This window comes from Humulus lupulus, chromosome 6 (genome assembly GCF_963169125.1).
Source record: "Humulus lupulus chromosome 6, drHumLupu1.1, whole genome shotgun sequence".
Taxonomy (NCBI): Eukaryota; Viridiplantae; Streptophyta; class Magnoliopsida; order Rosales; family Cannabaceae; genus Humulus; species Humulus lupulus.
In genome coordinates, this window is record NC_084798.1 from 204,823,066 (window position 1) to 204,843,425 (window position 20,360).

At 35.2% G+C, this 20,360-nt stretch overlaps 1 protein-coding gene across 3 annotated transcripts in view; it reads right to left on the reverse strand.

Annotated features, from left to right (window-relative positions):
- Window positions 1-20,360, reverse strand: part of LOC133783023 (beta-amyrin synthase-like) — a 54,048-nt gene that overhangs the window by 8,057 nt on the left and 25,631 nt on the right. Inside the window, exons 3-8 of one of the 3 annotated variants that reach the window (XM_062222539.1) lie at window positions 14,278-14,367; window positions 13,980-14,180; window positions 2,633-2,717; window positions 1,406-1,551; window positions 1,074-1,265; window positions 818-858 (exon numbers count right to left, since the gene is read on the reverse strand). In XM_062222539.1, coding sequence (XP_062078523.1) covers window positions 818-858; window positions 1,074-1,265; window positions 1,406-1,551; window positions 2,633-2,717; window positions 13,980-14,180; window positions 14,278-14,367 — 755 coding nt within the window. Of the gene's footprint in view, window positions 1-817; window positions 859-1,073; window positions 1,266-1,384; window positions 1,552-2,632; window positions 2,718-13,979; window positions 14,181-14,277; window positions 14,368-20,360 lie in introns of all 3 variants that reach the window. The other 2 variants (XM_062222538.1, XM_062222540.1) reach the window with 2 other exon arrangements.

Sequence of the window (20,360 nt, forward strand, 5' to 3'; positions counted from 1 at the left end):
ACAATATATTATTTCCTCTAAATTGGATATCACTAAATTTTTAACTAATTTTCATCACAAATTATTATTTTTACCTATTTTAATTACATAATCAGAAATTATATATATAATATAACAAATAAAAATATATTAACAATATTAAACAAATTATAAATAAAACCCTAAATATATTTATGCAAAAAATATAAATAAAACCAAAAAATTACAAAGAAAATGTGAAATACCTCTAAAACCGCTGGTATACAATGCAAAACCTGAAAAAATACCACGAAAAACTCATTATAAAAAATCAAAACTGAAAAAAAATTTAACAATTTATACAAAAAAAAAAACTGAAATATTTGTAAATCATTACCTCAATAAGCCTTATAGCCACATAAATCACCTTTGGAAGGGAAAATTTGACCAAAAACAAAGTTTGTGGGGGCCGAAATCCAGCAAAACAGAAATGGGGGGCGGAGAAAACGGGGTTTGAAGGTTTTCCGTTTCAGAGAAATGAGCTCTCTGTTTGGGGAAGATGAAGATTATAAAGACCCTATACCGAGAACATGTTCTCGGTATAGGGTCCTCGGTACACACACTAAAATGAAATAACCGCGTAAAAAAGGCGGGAGTCTGAATTAACTATACCGAGTACACGTCCTCGGTAAAGACCTCGGTAAAGACCCTATACCGAGAATATGTTCTCGGTATAGGGTCATCGGTACACATACTAGAATGAAAAGAACCGCGTGAAGGAGGCAGGTGTGTAAAAGATCTATACCGAGAACTTGTACTCGGTACTATGTTCTCGGTATAGGACGTTTTTTTTGTAGTGCCATTTGGATTTTCAACCCAACAAGAAAGCATACATAATACCTGTCAATAATCCATGAAATTAATATGTGAAAAATACTATTAGATCAAGTTGACCTCATGATTAAATTAAAAACGAAAACAAAAAGAATGCAATATATGTTATACATGTTACTTTTAACACATTAAATCCAACTATTAAATTATGTGTATGAAATCTATATTTGTATTTATTGATTTGAAAAAAAAAGGACATGCTCTTCATTATGTTATATTACCTTTTCAACACATCCAATGGTAATGTATCGACTATTCTCATCCTCGTAATGAATATATTCCATTGTTACTTGTAGAGCTTTCTCTCTAATCAATTTATTTAAGGGCCATCGAGTAAGTAAAGGCTCGGCACACATGTATAGACTATCCCAAAGCAAATTTTGTATCCATGGATGAGGATAATATAGATCCTCCTACAAGAAAATATACATATATGATATTAGTTATGTATCTCAAACTACAAAAATATGAGCATACGTATAATACATGAATTATCAATTAATTTATGAAGATATTTGCTACTTTCACTCACTTTAGCACAATAATGACGTACTTTCTTCCAATTTATTTCATCATAAGGTTGAGTAAAAATCTCCTCCCTCAATTGAAGAATAAGAGGTGTGATTGGACCAATAAATCTTTTTCCATATAAATATGACATGGGCAAATACACCGTTCGACAGTAACACCACATTTTAGCTGCATAAAAAAATGATTAAGAGTTAAATAGAGCAAACCATATTGATTTATTTATGCATCATGTTCACGTATGCTAGAATTAGGGATGGAAACAGAGCCAGTAATTGGCAGGGTGCTCAATCCGTTCCCATCCCGTTAACAATTTTAATCCTCATCGCCGCCCCCATTCCCACATATTCTCCGTCAGGGTGGGGCGGAAAATCCCCATTGAAGCGGGACAATCCCGTGGGGACCCATTTATTTAAAACTAAAATAAACAAAGGTAGAATACATAAAATTAATATGTTACACTATATTAATTACTCAAAATATTAAGTATGTCCAAAATAAAATTAAAAATATTTAAAAAGTTACTAATATGCTAAAAATATTTAAAAAGTTATTAAACATGTAATATATATATAAATATTATAAAATAAATAAAAAATTAAATAGGATCCCGTTAGGGTGAGAAATGTTATCATTGTCCCCATTCCTCGTTTAGGTGGGCAATCCCTGACCCATTAGGGGCGAGGCCCGTCGGGCCCATCCACATGAGGAAAATATCCATCCATAACTAGAATGTGTATAAATAATAATAAAATGCTTGATTTTCATTCCATATATTGTTTAATTAGGAAGCTATAACTTTTTGGTTTGTTTAGCACTGAAAAATGAAAAACGTGTAAAGACTATCTATAATGCAAGATGCAAAAATAATACTACATATGGTATAAAAAGTTAAAAAATGATATATTTGGCACAACTTTTATAATTGTGTTCCAATGCACTTAAATGTAAAAAATGAATATTAAAAGTAATAATTTTATTTTTTTTTAAAAGTATAAAAGTCTATATTTAATACCAATAATAAATAAGATATCAAAAATAATAATTAATGGGAAAAATAAAAAAGAAATCATTGAATGCTAGTCCAAATTTGGATCATGTTATATTTTGATCTAAATTTGAATAATCTTTTAGTATATACCAAATTTAGTACAGCTTTTAGCACACCATTAAAGAAATATTTATTTAAAGTGTGTTATATTTTAGTAATGCATCTTAAATTTGCATCTACATCAAAGATGCTCGAATTAACCTGGGTGTATTGGAAAAAATGAAGGGAGAATAAAAAATTCAGGGGGCATGGGATTGCATCCTTCCCAATTGGAAAGACCAAGTATCTGCATTATCCAAAAATAAATAAATTAAAGAGTTATTTACAATGTATAATTTTTTTTAATGATATAAAAATAAATAATGCAACAAATCATGGTAGGTTTCGGCACATTTTGAAATATTGTATATTTTAAAGTAAAAAAATTATTTGTCATTGTTCTAATAATATGTTTATATATTTTTTTCCCATAAAACAAACTACCATATATTATTGCCACATAATATTATATAAACATTATATCTTATCACCATTTCTTTGTGTGGTGCCCACTGTATCACATGTTATCGATGCAAATTTATTATCACTATATAATATAAAGTAAATTGCTTATTATGTGATTCTTGACCACCCCAAATTAATAGAAAACCACTTATTTTAACAAAATTCTAAGCTTAGCTAGTTCACACCATTTCTAATATAATTAAAGTTCTATTTGTTTTCTTCCCTTAAAACATGAGTCTTTCTAATCTCTTAAAATGACATAAGACATAATAATAACATTTTCTCCATAAAAAAATCATACAATACAAATCTAAGTTTATTTTGTTTTTTTAATTAAATTTTATAAATTTATATTTAAAATTGTATTAAATCTTTAATCTTATTTAATTTTAATTTTATTCAGAAAAATTCAAATTTACATTAAAAAACTTGTGTTTTCATTTCTTTTTCTTTAATTTTTAATGTTTAATATATAAGGTACATAGTTTTTTTATTTTTATTTTTATTTTTATTTAAATAGAAGTGCAAATTAAGTTGTATATATAGTTGAAGCCACCTAAGGCTAGTTCAAAGATTTAGGTGTGTAATTTATATGTGAATGAGAGGAAAAGGTTCTATTCCTATTAAGTTAATTGTATATGGACTGTACTTTTTGTATATGTTTTTATGAGTTTAGTTTCAAATCTTATACACTACATTGTATATATTACCTTATGGGTGACTAAATGAAATTAAGGAAACCAATTATTCCAATTCTATCACAGTACCAGAGCCCAAGCAGCCTAGCAACCTCCTACCGATCGTTATAATTTGTTTAATGCTTTCCTTAAGACAAAACAACTTCCCTAATCGCAGCCATCTCCTTCAATTACATCCATAAGCCACGATCGCCTCCCTTTGTACTAATTTCTTTTCTCCCTTATCGTCAGCCATCAGCCGTATATATATAGATATATATATACCCTTTGTACTGATTGTCTTTCTCCCAGATCGTTAACCACCAACCATATATATATATATATATATATATCCTTAACTCCTTTATCACACCCCTGTCTTTATCATTTTTTTTTTAATGATTTAATCACCCGACCAAACTTCACCCCAATCCCATTCCTTTCTCTTTATATATATATATATATATATACCATTAAGGTGTTCCTAGTATAAGTTAATTAGACAAACTAACGAATTAATAAACCCAGCAATTTCTCACACGGATCCGCACGACTTACTCTCCAAAATGCGTGACTTATGATCATAAATGATAGATTGCTAGATCAATTAACTCGAAGGTTAATATAAAACCTTATAACAGTAGTTGCCTTCAGATATGATCCATATTGCATACTATCTCTACTTCAGAAATCTCTGAAGAAAGGATTTAGAAGAACATTTTTTATAATAAACACTCTGATATTTTATTACTTCGTAATTCTCTGCCTTACACAAAGAGAGATGATAGTCTTATATAGCCATGTACTCAAACATACAAACTTAACCCACCCTAGTCAAAACCAACCATGGTTGGGACATGAAAAGGGATAAGATTCCCCTAGAGAAGATGAGGGATAAGATTTCTGGCTAAACAACAAAAGCATAAAGTAAAACATAAAGATAAGGGATAAGATTCCTTGAACAAAGGCTAAAAGACACATTATTTTTTTAAAGATTGTTTCATGGCTGGCCTCATAGTCAGAGTCATATGTTGGGTCTTCATGAAGTGGGTTCCATCCTGTCGGTTCTTCTTCATCCTGATCACTGCCAGCTGGAGGGCAGGCGTCGTAGTCTGTATACCCCATGTTCCATTCTTTTCCTGTGTACTGGAAGAGATAAGGATCTTGCATATCTGCAGTGTCAACATATGGGTCTTGAGAATCTTCAAAGTAATTATTTTTTCACAAAATTACCCCTTCAGTGTCGGTCAATTTGTATAGTGATAGATATTTTTGCTCTAATGTTTCTTCGAGTTTGGTGGCCTAATTTGTTTCATTTTTTGAAATATGGAAGGCTTCAAGGGCCCTCGATATTTTGCGAGTATAGTCAGAAGGGAACATCTCCCAAGGAGCGTCTTCTTCTGGCTTGGGCCATAATTCAAGAGGTATAGTCTGATTTTTCTCAAACAGACTTTTTTGGATGTCCATGTATTCTTGGCCCCCAAGACCACATAATGGCTATTCTTTTGACCTGTAGACTTCGAATGCCGGATTGATAACTATATTATGTTCTTCATCAAGATTGGCATTAAGACTAAGAAAGAGAACAGTATAACAATTCATTAGGCTGGCAACATTTGGGCCTGGTGGGTAGATAAAAGTGGGCCTGTTATTTTGGACCTTTCTCCATTCAACCGATAGGACCTTTTTCCATTTTTCCAATGGGGCGAACCAGGACAGAATATCCATTTGGACTTGGTAAGCTGGTTTGAACCTTTCTTGGTCCAAGAATGATTTTATGGATGTGTGCATGGCCATAGTTTGTACCTCGTCAGCTATGGTAAAAACACTGGCCAAATACCAGAAAACGTGAGCTACCGGTTTTGGTGTGAAGATAACATCTTGAAGAGGTAGGATTTGGGAAAATGGATACTTTGGATGGATTCCAAAGTCATTTTGTATAGAAGGTCCAAGTTTGGAAATCATAAAATTCTGAAGAAAGATTGCTCTGTGAGTTGCTCTTTCTCTCGCTGATTTGTTGGATGTTTTCGAAATGATATTTTTTGCATCCCAAGAAAAAGATTGGTTCTGTGTGACAGAAGAGGAAGAAGCCATCATGAATATGAATGGGATGGTATGTGATGATTTTTGGACGACAATGGGAATGGTTCTTGGTGAGTATCCTGAGGCAAGATTTATAGCAGGGGGTGATCTGGATAAGAAATCAGCCACAATATTGTCTTTCCCTTGAATGTGTTTAATGTCAAAATAGTAGTTGTCAAATCAGACTCCCAATCTCAAAAGCTGGGCATTTGTCGTTTTGCTCTTTTTTAGACCAATCATTCCTTTCGACACGGCAAAGTCTGTTTCTACCAAGAAATGATGACCTATCAGATGGAATTCAAATTTTGTAATGCCCATCTTTATCGCCAATAATTCTTTTAGGGTAGAATGATAGTGGAGCTGAGAGTCTTTGAAGTGGCCACTCTTATATCCACATATTTTTCTTTTCTCTATCTTGTCTTGTTCAAGTAAACAGCTCCCCAATACCGATCACTAGCGTCTGTTTGCAAGATTCTTTTTCCATTAGAAGGAATCTGCAAAGGTGGTAGTGTCTCCATTATCTCCTTTAGCTTTTTGACTGCTACAGTTTGCTCTTGTGACCATGGTGGAGTTTTCTTTTTAAACATGTCACTAAGTGGTCTTGTCATTTCTGAAAGTCGCGGGAAAAAATCCCATAAATAGTTTACAATTCCTAGGAATTGTTGGATTTGGACCTTTGTGAAGTCCTTTTCAGGAAACTTTAACAACTCTTGGGCTATGTGCGGTTGATCTTCATATTGGCCTTTAATAAGCTTCATCCCCAGAAAGTCAATTTGGGCTTGTCCAATGATCATCTTCTTTTTGGATAACATGACCCCATGGGCTTCTGTGAGAGAGATGAACTAGGCTAGAAGATTGTGATGGGCTTGTTCATCTTGTGAGAAGAGCAATATATCATCAATGTAGATTAGGGCCTTATATAGAATGGGGCCATAGATTTTACTCATGGCCTTTTGGAAGAGTGACGAGGCTATTTTGAGACCAAATGGAAGGACAGTCCGCTGATAATGGTGATTTGGAATGCAGAATGTCGTTTTGGACCTATCTTCCTCTTTTATACCCAACTGCCAAAATCCCACCTTTAGATCGAATTTCGAAAATATTTGAGCCCTTGACAAGCTTGCAAATAGGGAATTCTTGTTTGGTAGGGGGAATTTATCATCTGCCAAAAATTCGTTCAAGGGCTTGTAATTGATGACCAGCCTTTGTTTTCCTCGAGCCTACTCCGATCTCTTATTGACGTAGAAAGCATGGCATGCCCATGAAGAGGTGGTTGGTTTGATTAATCCTTGTTGTTGTAGTTCTTTGCATTCCTCAGTTGCCATTTTGTGATGTTCTGGGCTCATGCCTAGGTGACTTGCCTTGGTAGGGTTAACATCTTCATTGAGCTTGAATGGTAAGATGATGAAGAACTGATGATTTTTCCATAGAAGGCGTTCACATTTTTGGAGGATTCGACATGACTTATGGCACAGGAATTTTCTATGAGCCATTGTCTGACCTTGGAGAATGGATCAGGAGGCATGAGAAAATAGTTTGGTATGGATTCCCATGGAGCAAAATGTTGTTTGTAGCCGAGGCCACCAGGAAGGATTTCTAAACCCTTTTTCTTGGTGTAGACATCGAAACCAATAATTAGATCCTTCCCTAGTAATTTTGAGCCAAATACTCTATGAATGATAGAGCATCCTGGGAAGAAATGTAATTTAATTGGTTTACTGATGAGCTCTGTACAGAAGATGTTTCCATTTGCAGCGTGGAAGAATTGTTTTTCTTTCCTCCAATATTCTGGAGGGAGAACATCAGGGTTCATCATGGTGTATGATGCTCCCATATCGAAGAAGGCTGCTACTTTGACTGGTCGAGCATACTTTGTAGAAAGGATCTGCATGGAGATGATTGGAGATGGTTGAATTATATTTATAGTTTCCATGTGGTAGAATTCATCTGAAGCCTTCTGTTGTTCGAATGCACAGAGGGATTATGGATTTATCTCGTCATCAGTAGAGAAGATGGATTCTAGGTCATTCTCCTCGAGAAATATGCCCATTGTTTGTTGAATGTGGGAGATCAGTTTGACAGTTTTCTCTTTGGGGCATTGCTTGGCATAATGTCCTTTGTCACCACAAATGAAACATCTGTCAGACTTCTTCCTGAAAGAGCGCTTCCTCCTTAGAAACTTGAATGAGCGACATCCTTTTCCTTTGAGGATTTGAAGGTCCTAAAGGTTTTAAACATTTGTTGTGTTTCCTTTTTTTTTGGAAGACAAGAACATGCTGATTCTGATGGACATTTGATTGGTAGGTCCTTTTGGCTGCAAACCTTTCCAAGCTTCTTGGATTGTTTCATGAATTCTTGGATAAATTTGTGGTGAGAGCACATCTTTTCCAATGCTTTTAGAACTAGTTGATAGATTTCTCCAATCGTAGCATCAACTAGGGTTCTTCTTGTTCCTGAGAGAAGTCTGAAGGTTTCTTCTCCTAGTGGTTATAGTATGGAAGAGAGGAAAGCTTGTTTTAGATTTGGATCATCAATTCCACCTATTTGGTAGAACCGTTGAGTCATCTTTTTGTAATGCTTCTCCAAATCTCTCTTATCCATTGAACAACATTTTAGTTTAAAGAATTATGTGCGTAGTCTTTCAGTGACTTGATCGTCCTGTCCGCAGAATTCAATATACAGATAGGTCAGGGCATTGGTGACAGATGGAAGTTGTAAAAATGTCATTTTCCTGTAATTGCCCAAACTTGTCCACCAGTCTTGTAGGGTGCCTGTAAAATGGGAGACAAAGCTGAGGAGAACCGTTCATGTCTGTGCTTCTGGTCTTTGTGATTCTAGGCTGAGCCAAGCCTGAAACTCTTGGAAACTTTCACGCCATTTTGATGGAGGGAGGTCATCTAAGGTAAAAGTTTGAAAATATATCGCATAAACAATCCCCAACTACAAACGACCCAATATGTTATTCACACTTTAGCCACTACCGATTATCTCATCATGGCTGATGATGGAAAAATTGATCCTCAATCTCCTTACTATCTTGGGTCGAGCGATCAACCCAGAAATATGATCACCCACTTGATCCTCTCTATTGAAAATTACATTGCATGGGCCCATGCAATCACTTTATCTTTGAAAGCTCGTCAAAATTTTGTTTTCCTTGATGGGACGATCACTAAACCTACAGAGTAAAAGAAGAAACTTGATTGGGAAACTGTAAATTCTATGCTTGTCTCATGGACAATGTGAACTCTTGATCCAAAATTGGAAGCCTCCCTTCCTTTTCATGATGAAGCCAAACGTCTCTGGAATTATCTTGAAAATCGATTTTGCGTCGCCAATGGACCACGTCTCCAACAATTGCGGGCTGATATTACTAATTGTAAGCAAACTAAGACTATGTCTGTTAATGATTACTATAACCATTTTATGGGTTTGTATGATGAACTAGCATGTCTCAAACCTCTCCATGTGGTGAATGTGGTAATTGTACTTCTGATGTTGTTGGTCGGTTCGCTGAGAATTGAGAGGAGGAGCAACTTCATCAATTTTTCATCGGCATTGACGATGAGTTATATGCAACAATATGTTCTAATTTGTTGTCCACTTCTCATTTACCTGATCTTGATTGTGTGTATCAAGCATGTCTTCAGGAAGAAAAGTCTCGAGGTATTGCTCGAGATAGAGTGGAGAAGGAGGAAATCCATGTGTTTGCCCACTAAACAGAAAGGCTCAAGGCTCGCTTTACACGTCCCATAAATCAAAATTGTATTGTTTTGTTTGTAAGCGTTCGTGCCATGATGAAAATTCTTATTTCAAAATGCATGGATATCTGGATTAATTGGTGGGACAATCGGAACCGTGGCACTAAAGGTAGTGCACGTCCCAATGCATAATCACCTCCTGCAGCTCCTCCTTGTGGTAGGCCCAAAGGCGTGGCCACCAATGCCCTGGCTGCCAATGCCGTGGCTGGTGGTGGGACCGATTCTATGGTCTCCTCTCATGGGTGCTCTGGCACTTCTTTACATGATTTAAAATCAGAGCAGGTTCAGATTTGACTGAATATGATTAATAATCACCAACATGATGGATTATTTCTCTTCCTTTTCCTGGATTATTGATATTGGTGTTTCTTACCATGTTACTGACACTAAGTCCTATTTGACGGACACTCATCATATTTCAGCATGTTCTGTTGGGTTACCTAGCGGCGCACATGTCGTTGCTACTAAGGCTGGTCATGTTTTGTTGACTGATGGGTTGATACTTGAGCATGTTTTATTTGTACCACAATTACATTGCAACTTAATCTCGGTGTCACAGTTAATTGATGATTATAAATGCCTTTTACAATTCATTGATTCTTTATGTGCTATACAGGACCTACGCTCAGGGAGTCTGATTGGAGCCGGTGAACGTAAGGATGGACTCTATTATTTTTCGAGGATTCCTACAATGTGTGTGGTAACGGTTCCAGAGATTTCAGAATTTGAGTTGTGGCATCGTCGTATGGGGCATCCGTCAGATATAGTCGTTAAGTTAGTTCCTGCTATTTCTTTCGGTACTTCTCGAAATAAATTAAATAACGCATGTGATGTTTGTCCTCAAGCAAAATAAAAACGTGATAGTTTTCCTGTTAGTGATAGTAAAGCTAGTAGAATTTTTGAACTTATTCATTGTGATTTATGGGGTCCAAATAAAATATCATCTTCGTGTGGAGCACATTATTTTTTGACTTTGGTGAATGCTTTTTCAAGAGCTATATGAGTTTATTTATTGCGTTCAAAAAAGGAAGTTTCTCAAGTTTTTTGTTCATCTTTTGCTATGATTGCCCGTCAGTTTGAAACTAATGTTAAATTAGTAAGGAGTGATAATGGTACAAAGTTTAAATGTATGTTGGATTATTTTGATGCTAATGGAATTATTTTTCAAACCTCTTGTGTTAGGACTCCTCAACAAAATGGTCATGTGGAACGAAAACATCAACATATTCTTAATGTGGGTCGTGCTTTGATGTTTCAAGGCAATCTTCCTATTACTTTTTGGGGAGAATGTGTGCTTGGTGCAGTGTATCTCATTAACAGAACTCCTTCTAGTTTGCTCCAGAATAAAACTCCTTTTGAAATTCTCTTTGGCCAGCCACCTGATTTTGATGAACTTAAGGTTTTTGGTTGTTTATCTTTTGCCCACAGCCAAAAGGCCAAAGGTGATAAATTTGCTCATCGGAGTAGGATGTGTGTTTTTATTGGTTATCCACATGGGAAAAAAGGGTGGAAATTGTGTGACCTTCAGACAGGTGAAATATTTGTATCCAGAGATGTAAAGTTTCATGAACATGAATTTCCTTATGAGATTGTATCTAAGTCTCAAGTGCCTGCTTCTTACTTGTCACCACTTGATTCTAATGTGGGGATTGATATTGGTTTTTTGAATGACTTGGAATCTATTTTGGTTGATGACCACGCAGCCCCTGACATTGGGACTGATATTGTCTTGGATCACACGTCGCTTCATGTGCCCCCTACGCTTGTGTCTCCTCCTGCGTCCACAGATATCATGCGGATGGGTAAGTTGAGCATCTTAAAGCTCGTCTTGTTATTTTTGGCAATCATATAATTGAGGGCGTTGATTATAATGAAACTTTTGCTCCAGTTGCAAAAATGGTCACTATTCGTGCCTTCTTAGCAGTTGCTTCAGTCAAGAATTGGGCCTTGCATCATATATGGATGTTCATAATGTGTTTCTGCATGGTGATCTTGATGAAGAAGTTTACATGAAACTTCCTCCTGGCTTCGATGTTTGCACTCCTTGGTTAATGTGTTGTCTCAAGAAATCTTTTTACGATTTATGACAGGCTCCGCGGTGTTGGAATACTAAGTTAGCTCCTTCAGTCCTATTCAGATTATTCTTTGTTTACTCTACATCAAGGATCAGTTCAAATTAATGTCCTTGTGTATGTTGATGATCTGATTATTTTTGGTAATGATGCTTCCGTTGTTGATCGTTTTAGGCGTATTTGCCTGAGTGTTTTCATATGAAAGATTTGGGTGTGCTTAAATATTTTTGTGGCATTGAAGTTGCTTGGAGTTCAGAGGGAATTGTATTATGCCAACGAAAATACACTCTTGATATTATTGTCGAAGTCGGTTTGTTGGGATCTCGTCCCACTGGTTTTTCCATCGAGCAGAATCACACGTTGGCTCTCGCCAAAGGACCTTTGCTCGTCGTTCCCGAAAGGTATAGACGACTTGTGGGTCGTCTCATTTACTTATCATTTACACGTCCTGACCTAGTTTATACTATTCATATCTTAGCTCAGTTTATGCAACAACCTCGTCAAGATCATTGGGATGTGGCACTTCATACGATTCGCTACTTAAAAGGGTGGCCGGGCCAAGTCATTCTTCTTTGCACTGATTGTGAGTTATCTCTTACGGGTTGGTGTGATTCTGATTGGGTCACTTGCCCTTTGACTCGATGGTCTCTTACTGGTTGGATAATATTTCTTGGCTTTTCCCCGATTTCTCAGAAGACAAAGAAACAACACACGGTGTCACGGTCTTCTGCTGAGGGCGAGTATCATTCCATGGTAGTTGTCACTTCAGAGTTAAAATACTTAAAGCTTTGCTTGCAAGTTTGGGTGTCTCTCATTCGCCCACCATGCGCTTATACTGTGACAGTCAATAGACACTCTACATTGCTCAAAATTGGTCTTCCATGAGCGTACTGAGCATATTGAAGTTGATAGTCATTATGTTTATGATGTCATTCGTGATGGCATTAACTCTACCACTCATGTCTCTACTAATGATCAGCTTGCCGACATCTTCACCAAGACTCTTGGCAAGCGCAAGTTTTTGTATTTACTTCGCAAGTTGGGCATTTGTGATCTTCATGCTCCAACTTGAGGGGGGTATTAAGTTAATTGTATATGGGCTGTATTTTTTGTATATGTTTTTATGGGCTTAGGCCCTAATCTTATACACTACATTGTATATATTACCCTATGGGTGACTAAATGAAATTAAGGAAACCAATTATCCCAATTCTATCAATTCCTCATTGTAAATAATGCATTTTTAGTTTTTCTTACTTCTTATTATGTATACATATGGATTGGATTGGAGTTATTCATGGGTGGTTCACAAATCAAAACAATCTATTGGAAAGTGTTATCGATAGTGTCATTTTGATATTAACAAATCATTTTAATTTTAGCATGACTCATACAAAACCAAACTAAGATTAAGATATCACCTCGTCGTGTGAGGACAAGTTCTATGTTAAGGTTCCTTGTCTTGACTTTGTCTGGAGTGGTAATGGAAGCACGCTAGGGTTCGGGCCATTGTCGCACCATTTTGCTGAATAATCTCAGAAGGTCGATTCCTTCCAATAAGACAAAGACGGAGAAGAAGAAGAGTCTCCAAAAGTTTTCTTGCTTTTGGGTATGGAAAAATTCGACGAATATATTATGTTTGTCTCTAAGAAATCCCATCTGGACAATAGGAGACCCATACTAATATGAGTCTATAATAGATTTGATGTTTATAATATGAGTTTTCTTATTTTATATTAGTGGATATTAGTTGTCTTAGTACATTTTGGTTTTTCCTAGTAAATTGACATTATTGTATGTTAGCTGTCATAATTTATTAACTCATTATTCATCATTAGATTTAGGGGTTTTTTCTTTTGCTTAAAAACTATTTTTTCCTTACTTTTTAAAATTTGTTTATTCATTCTGTTCTACTTTTCATTATATGTTATGTTGCATTTGTAGGGGGTTTCACAGTCATTCAAGTAGAAGTTGTGGCATTGCTAGTGGCTTTTGATTGGTTTATGCTGCTTGGTCTACTATTAAATTATATTGAGACAGACTGTTTGACTTTGATCTCAGCTTACTCTAGGCGATCTTCATTTTGTAACGAATTAGGTTCTTTACTAGATGATATTGCTAGTTTATTATCTAATTTTCTTGAAGTATCCCTAATCCATGTTCGATGCTCGACCAATAAGGTTATTCATTGTTTAGATGTGCATGCTCAGGCTGGATTGTGAATTTGTATAAATGAAAGATTTTCCATCTTTTTGTATTGGATGCATGTATTACACTTTAATTATTTTCAATGAATTGTTCATTGTTTCCCAAAAAAAAAAAAAAAAACCCTAACAAATAGTGGCAACTTCTCCCCTTCCTAAAACAAAATGATATCTATAAATTAATATGCATAAGACCAAAACATAATTATATTCACACACATATAAACTTTCAAATAAAGTACACATACCGAAAGCCAAGTCTTTCCCCAAGAAGGTATGTATGTTGCCCCACCGTGATTAAGAATCCATTGCCGTGCTTTTTCACAAGCATTGTTTTGACCAATAATATTGGGTTTTTCTCCTAATATTCGCATACAAACATAATTGAGGGTTGTGCTAAACATAATACTTTGACCCTCGACATGCAAGCCCCATCCGCCATCTTCATTCTGTACATGAAACAGTGTATAATGAGCGTTATAGTATAAGAATTGTATTTAAAAAAAAATCCCAACTGATAAATATACAATCCAAAAATTATTACACCTGATGATAATATATATAACGAAGAATTTCTTTGCAATGTTCAGCGCTCAAAATAATATTAAGATGGCCTGTAATGTAGAGACACATCACCTGTACACAAATATAAATTTAAGGCAAAGAATAAGATAGTGATCACTGATCATTTCGTAATATTAATGTATATACACTAAAATATTATATAAGTAGTATTCCTTTAAAAATAAATAAATAAAATAGAAAAAAATTATACAAGTAGGTAGCCGAAGCTAAATTCAAAATAATATCTTAAAGATTAAAGATATAATAGAGTTGTAATTCTTGAATTAGGTATTTGTTATATGTTCATCTTTATTATTTTCAATCTAATAATTAAGTATTAAATAAAGTTATAACAAAAACATAATTAATGTATTTTCTTGGATGATTCATAATAACATTTCATATTCAAGAAATAAAAATTTACTTATTATTATGCTGGGAGTAGTGAGATGACTTTAACAGTAAATTTTCATAAATTGAATTAAAATACTTATGCCCCGCCCCGCTAAAGATCCGCCCCGACCCGCTAAGCTTATGCCCCGACCCGCCCTGCCCTGATAAGGCATTTGATGCGGGTCGGGTCAGACCCGCCCCGAATGTGATGGAGCGGGTTAGACCCGACCCGGTAAGGTTTTTTTTTTTTTCTTTTTCTTTAATAAAAGAAAGACTAATTTTTTAAAGTATGTTACAAGATAAAAATAAATGGCAAAAAAATCTCTCATACTAGACATAAATGAGCTGCCTAAATTTTTTTATAAATGGTCTTGCATACTAAAATAAAAAAAATTAATATACTTCAAAGCAAAACATCAATTTTCTCCTCTATCTCTCTTAAATATACTTTGTCTTTTATATATATATAGGGAACGACTACAATGCATCCATTTTTTTTGCAACACCGGTGTATTCTTTTTCTATTTCGGCACCTGGATAGATATAATCTCAAATTTTTTTATATGACGGTGTACATTGTAGGAATTTAGAATATCCTGCAAATTTAAAAAAAAAAATCAAGTTAGAAGCAGATATTCGTGCGACAATAAAAATTATGCTCATAAAATGTTAGAGCAATAAGAGTGTAAGAAAGTATACTTAGTATGGACTTATGAAATGTCTATAATTTCTAAGTTAGAAAACTAAGTACTCATGCGAAAATATAAAGCATACATCAGAGTGACTTTACTATTCATAAAAAACTTATAACTTTTTAAGTCTAAAAAGACTTAGAATGTTTCAAGTTAGCAAAGAAAAGTAAAGTATAAATGCCAACAGCTCGGATGTACAAGAAAAATATCAAAGGTGCTAAGCAACAATTGTCTTCACAAGAAAAAAGAATAAACTACTGGCCAGTTACAAAGTTTAGCTGATCAGGTGCAAAATTTTCCTAGTCGGGAGAATAGATACAACTTCCCTGGTCGGCTGAGCATATATCATTGGTCAAGTAGGAAACTCTGTTGTTGAGCATGACTAACATCGATGAGTCCCTAGAGTGAATCAAACAAACACGAAAAAATGAATGCAAAGTAAATACTACATAGTGAAAAAATATCTTTGAGAAGAGAAGTCAATTTTTCCCAAAGATTGATTGAGAGAAATCAATCTCTCAAAATACTTTTGGGAGATTCGAACAAGGTGTTTTGATGGTTTTTGGAGGGATAATAGTTTTTGGCATAGGCTTAAGTGGCTATGCCATATGCCCGATCAGTTGGATGATGGCCGAGCGGATGTCGAGTGTGCCCAAGCAGCCCCGCGTGCGCGTCCGAAGGCTGGTGTCCGAGCAGCTGGGGCTGCGTCCGATCGGTTGACTGCGTGTCTGAGCAGCTGGGGGTTGCGCCTGATCGGTTGCTTGCATGTGTCCGAGCAGCTAAGTGCGCGTCCGAGTGGGCAGGTGTGCATCCGAGGAGATAGGCGCGCCAAGAGGAGTCTGGCACATCTGAGGCTGCATCCATCCGAGTGGCTGTGGTGTCCGAGTGGCCATTCTGTTTGCTCGAGCGGATGCGCCATGTTCCTGAGCGGATATGCATAGTGTCCGAGCGGCTGGGGGACATCTGAGGAGCAGCATGTCCGAGCGGCTGGGGTGGTGTCCAAGCTTCTGGGGTGCAACCGAGGAGCAGCATGTCTAAGGAGTAGCATTGCCAAGAAGCTGTTTGGTTTCTGAGGCACAAGGCTTCCGAGGGACAAAAGAAATTTGATCGGTTAAGAATGGTAAAAGAAACAAGTTTGAAGAACTCAAAAGAAAAGTTCAGTCGTAAATTTACTGCAAAAGTGAAGGTTATTAACCGGATGGAAGCTTTTGGATGACCTCAAAAACATTTTTCTAGAGAAAATTTTTATCATACGAGTAAATCATATAATAAACTTGGGGGGCAAATGTTATCCCCATATTTTCAGTTTGATGACGTGGCAATCAGAAGTGATAAGTGGCAATGCATGATCAATAAAATGACCCATTAATAGTCAATAAATGTGTTGACTCTTCGGAGTTGTGATAAAGTGATCTGACTGATCTGATAGAATTTATGTCGACCGATGAAGATTTTTGACTGACCAGTCACCTGTCTTGGCCGACTAGTTAGGTGTTTGGCCGACCAGTGGAGTGCATGGCCGACCAGTGAAGTATTTGGCAGACCGGTGGAGTGCATGGCCGACCAGTTAGGTGTTTGGCCGACGGGTGGAGTGCATGGCCGACCAGTGAAGTATTTGGTCGACCGGTGGAGTGCATGACCGACCAGTGAAGTATTTGGCTGACCGGTGGAGTGCATGACCGACCAGTGGGGTATTTGGCCGACCGGTGGAGTGCATGACCGACCAGTAAAGTATTTTGCTAGACCAGAGATGTGTCATGCTAGACCAGAGGTGTGCTAGAGGAGTGCTTTGCCTATACTGACCAGAGGTGTGCTAGGGGTGTGCTTTGTCGACGAGAGGTGCTTGCCTATGTCCTTAGTAACAGCTTCAACCCGAATAATTCTCAACTGCCGCGGGAATTTCTCAGATATCCTAGAATAATAGCTATATTGTTGTTATTTAAATTTATTTATATTTTTATTAATTAAAGTCTGTTGGAAGAACCAATGACTCGATCAAAGGGAATATCTGATGTACGATCCATGAGCCTATAAATAAATGGCTCATGGCATCATTTTGAGGGGCTGATCTTTTTAGACTGAGAAAAACTCTCTAGTTTGGAGACTTTGGGACTGTTACTTGGGGTATTCTTGGAGCATTTTCTAAGAGAGTTTAGAGAGAGAAACTATGTATTTTTCTACTTACACTTAAGAAACTCAATTGGCTCAAGTTCATCTGATCTTAAGTGTAGGATATATATCACAACTCCAAGTGGATTAGGCTATTACCAATAAATTAGGACTGAACCACTATAAAATTATATGTGTCGTATTTTTCTCTTGAATGTTCATTGTAGTTTTGACGTCTACTCGTCGTTGGCCAAAATCGTGGTCAACAATTATAATAATATTTTATAATATTTGAATTCATATTAATATAATTAGTAAAAAATAGGATTATATATTATCATCTTAATAATATTTTATAACATTTAAATTTATATTAATATAGTTATTAAATATCTAGTTTTGTATTATATATTATTATAATAATGATATTTTATAACATTTGAATTTGAATTTATATTAATATAATTATTATATATGTAGTCTTATATTATATATTATTATAATAATGATATTTATAATATTTAAATTTATATTAATATAATTGATAAATATCTAGTTTTAAGTTAGTTTTAAATGTATATTCCGTTAAATATTTAGAATATTCCGTTAAAGCTAACAAAACAAACCGTTAAAACAAAAAATTTCTGTTATCTACACACTTATTATATAGAAGAGATAAGACTTCTTTGACAATGTTTTGGAAGAGCTTTTGAAGTCTTAAAGTTACTTTTAGGTGTGTTTGAATAAAACATAAAACTAGCTTTTTTAATTTAGAAGAGTATTTTAGAGAAGTAATAACTCACCATAACTTCTAAAAAAATACTAGAAACTATTTTCTTGTTTTGATGAATCTTTTATAATACTTATTTTACCCATTTTTTTTATATAAAAGAAAAAAAAATTACATTCTTATCCTACATACAATTATAGGATATATACGATTTTTTTAAAAAAAATTATTCTATCATCATTTGTAAAAAAAAAATTATTCTCTCTTTGATATTACAATTTCTTTTCATTGTTTTCTGTTATTGTTTTATGCATAGATTCTTATTCTCTAAAAACATTGAGATTTTTATATTTGAATGTTCAATTAAAAATTTTAGTTTTAAATTTTTTATTTCTTTTTTGTTACATTAAATTTTAAAAAACAAATTATTCATCAATTCATATATATATTCAATCCTAAAAAATTGATTAATTTTCAAATGAGCTCAGACATAAAATATATTATTATTAATATAACAAACCTAACAACTATTATTTTATACTATGTGTAGAGTAATTCTCACAACTTTTCATTTGTTTATAACAAACCTAACAACTATTATTTAGTTGTAACAATATTTAGTTGTCTATGTGTCAAATGGCTATATATAAGTTAGTCCTTTATTTCATTTTGTAAAGACGTATTCATTTTTTAGAAAAGTTGAGAAAGAGAGAGATTTGTATACGTGAGGAGAGAGTTTCTTCTGAGTGTTTGAGAGTTCTTGGAGTATTGTGTGAGAGTCAAAGTGTATGGTTCAAGAGAAGCCTTGGCTGGGTTTTGTACTCAAGAAATAGTTTCTCAAAGAAGAGTTGAGTTTTATGTGATTAGGCTTGTAATCTAATCTTTATAGTGGACTAGCTCTGCTGGATGTAGGCAACATATTGTTGTTGAACCAGGATAATTTCGGTGTGTTCTTTCCATTATTTGTTTTCCATTTCGCTTTGCACTCTAAATGTTTGAATTAAGTTCTAATTTGTATTTATGTTTTTTCAGATTTGTTGCATCTGTGAGTTTTGGTATCGAATCTACGTCCAACAAAGTTCTGGTTTATATTAAAGTTTCCAGATTTGTTGCATCTGTGAGGCTTGGTGTTGAAACTATGTCAATAAATCAGAGCCAAGTTCCGATTCTTAAAGAGAATTTGTCAAGACTCAATCAAGATCGATAACTCTACAAAATAGAGTTATTTTACCAGTTTTTATGTGCTAATTGTTGCTTAATTCTTGAGTTTTTAATTGATTTATTAAGTTTTTAAGTAATTTTGAATTTATTAGGTTTATTTTGATTTTATAGATTTTTGTGTGTTTTTATAGATATTTTATTATAATATGTTATAGTTTAATTATTTAAAATTAATATTGTTAAGTTAGGAGTAAAAATATGCAATTTTGAGCTTAAATGTTTAAGTAGATTAAGTTTTAATTAATATTTTCGTAGAACTTTTGTTGTATATTTTATTATTGAAAATATTTAGTTTTAATTTAATTTATGTTGATTTTTGTAGAGAATTTGTTGCATTTTTTGCTCTTGAAAAAGCAAGAAAAATGAAGGAAAATTTTCATTTTTAAGGAAAAGAAAGAAGGGAAAATGGCATTTTTAAAAATGCCATGGATCAAGCTCCTCTCAGCCAGGCCCGCGCCTCCTCTGCCCACTCCCAGCCCGCCACTTCAGGTGCAGTCCACCAAGCTCCAACCCAAGTTCGACCCAGCCTTTCTCCCAGCCGAAGCTCCCCAGGCCCAATCTGCCTGCCCTAGGCCCATCGCCCCAATGCATAACACCCCTGCCCAGCCGTGCCTGCTGTCTTCCTTCTGCCTGCCGAAATCCCAGGCTCACACGTGAAGCTTCTGCCAGCAGCTTCCCAAGCTTCAGTCCTGAACCTTCTCCCACATGCCTAGAGCCGCTGGAGCCATCTTCCCAGCTGAGCCTTCCCAGCATCTGTCAACCCAGCCGTTTGTCCCCTTCAGCCAAAAATCTCCAACCAGGCCCAACACAGGCCCAACGCCCCATACGCCACCAATAGCCAGTACCTGCCACAACCTACAACCACTTTCCTCTTTATTTCCTCTTGAGCCCACAAAAGCATTGTCCCCTTGTCCCCATTG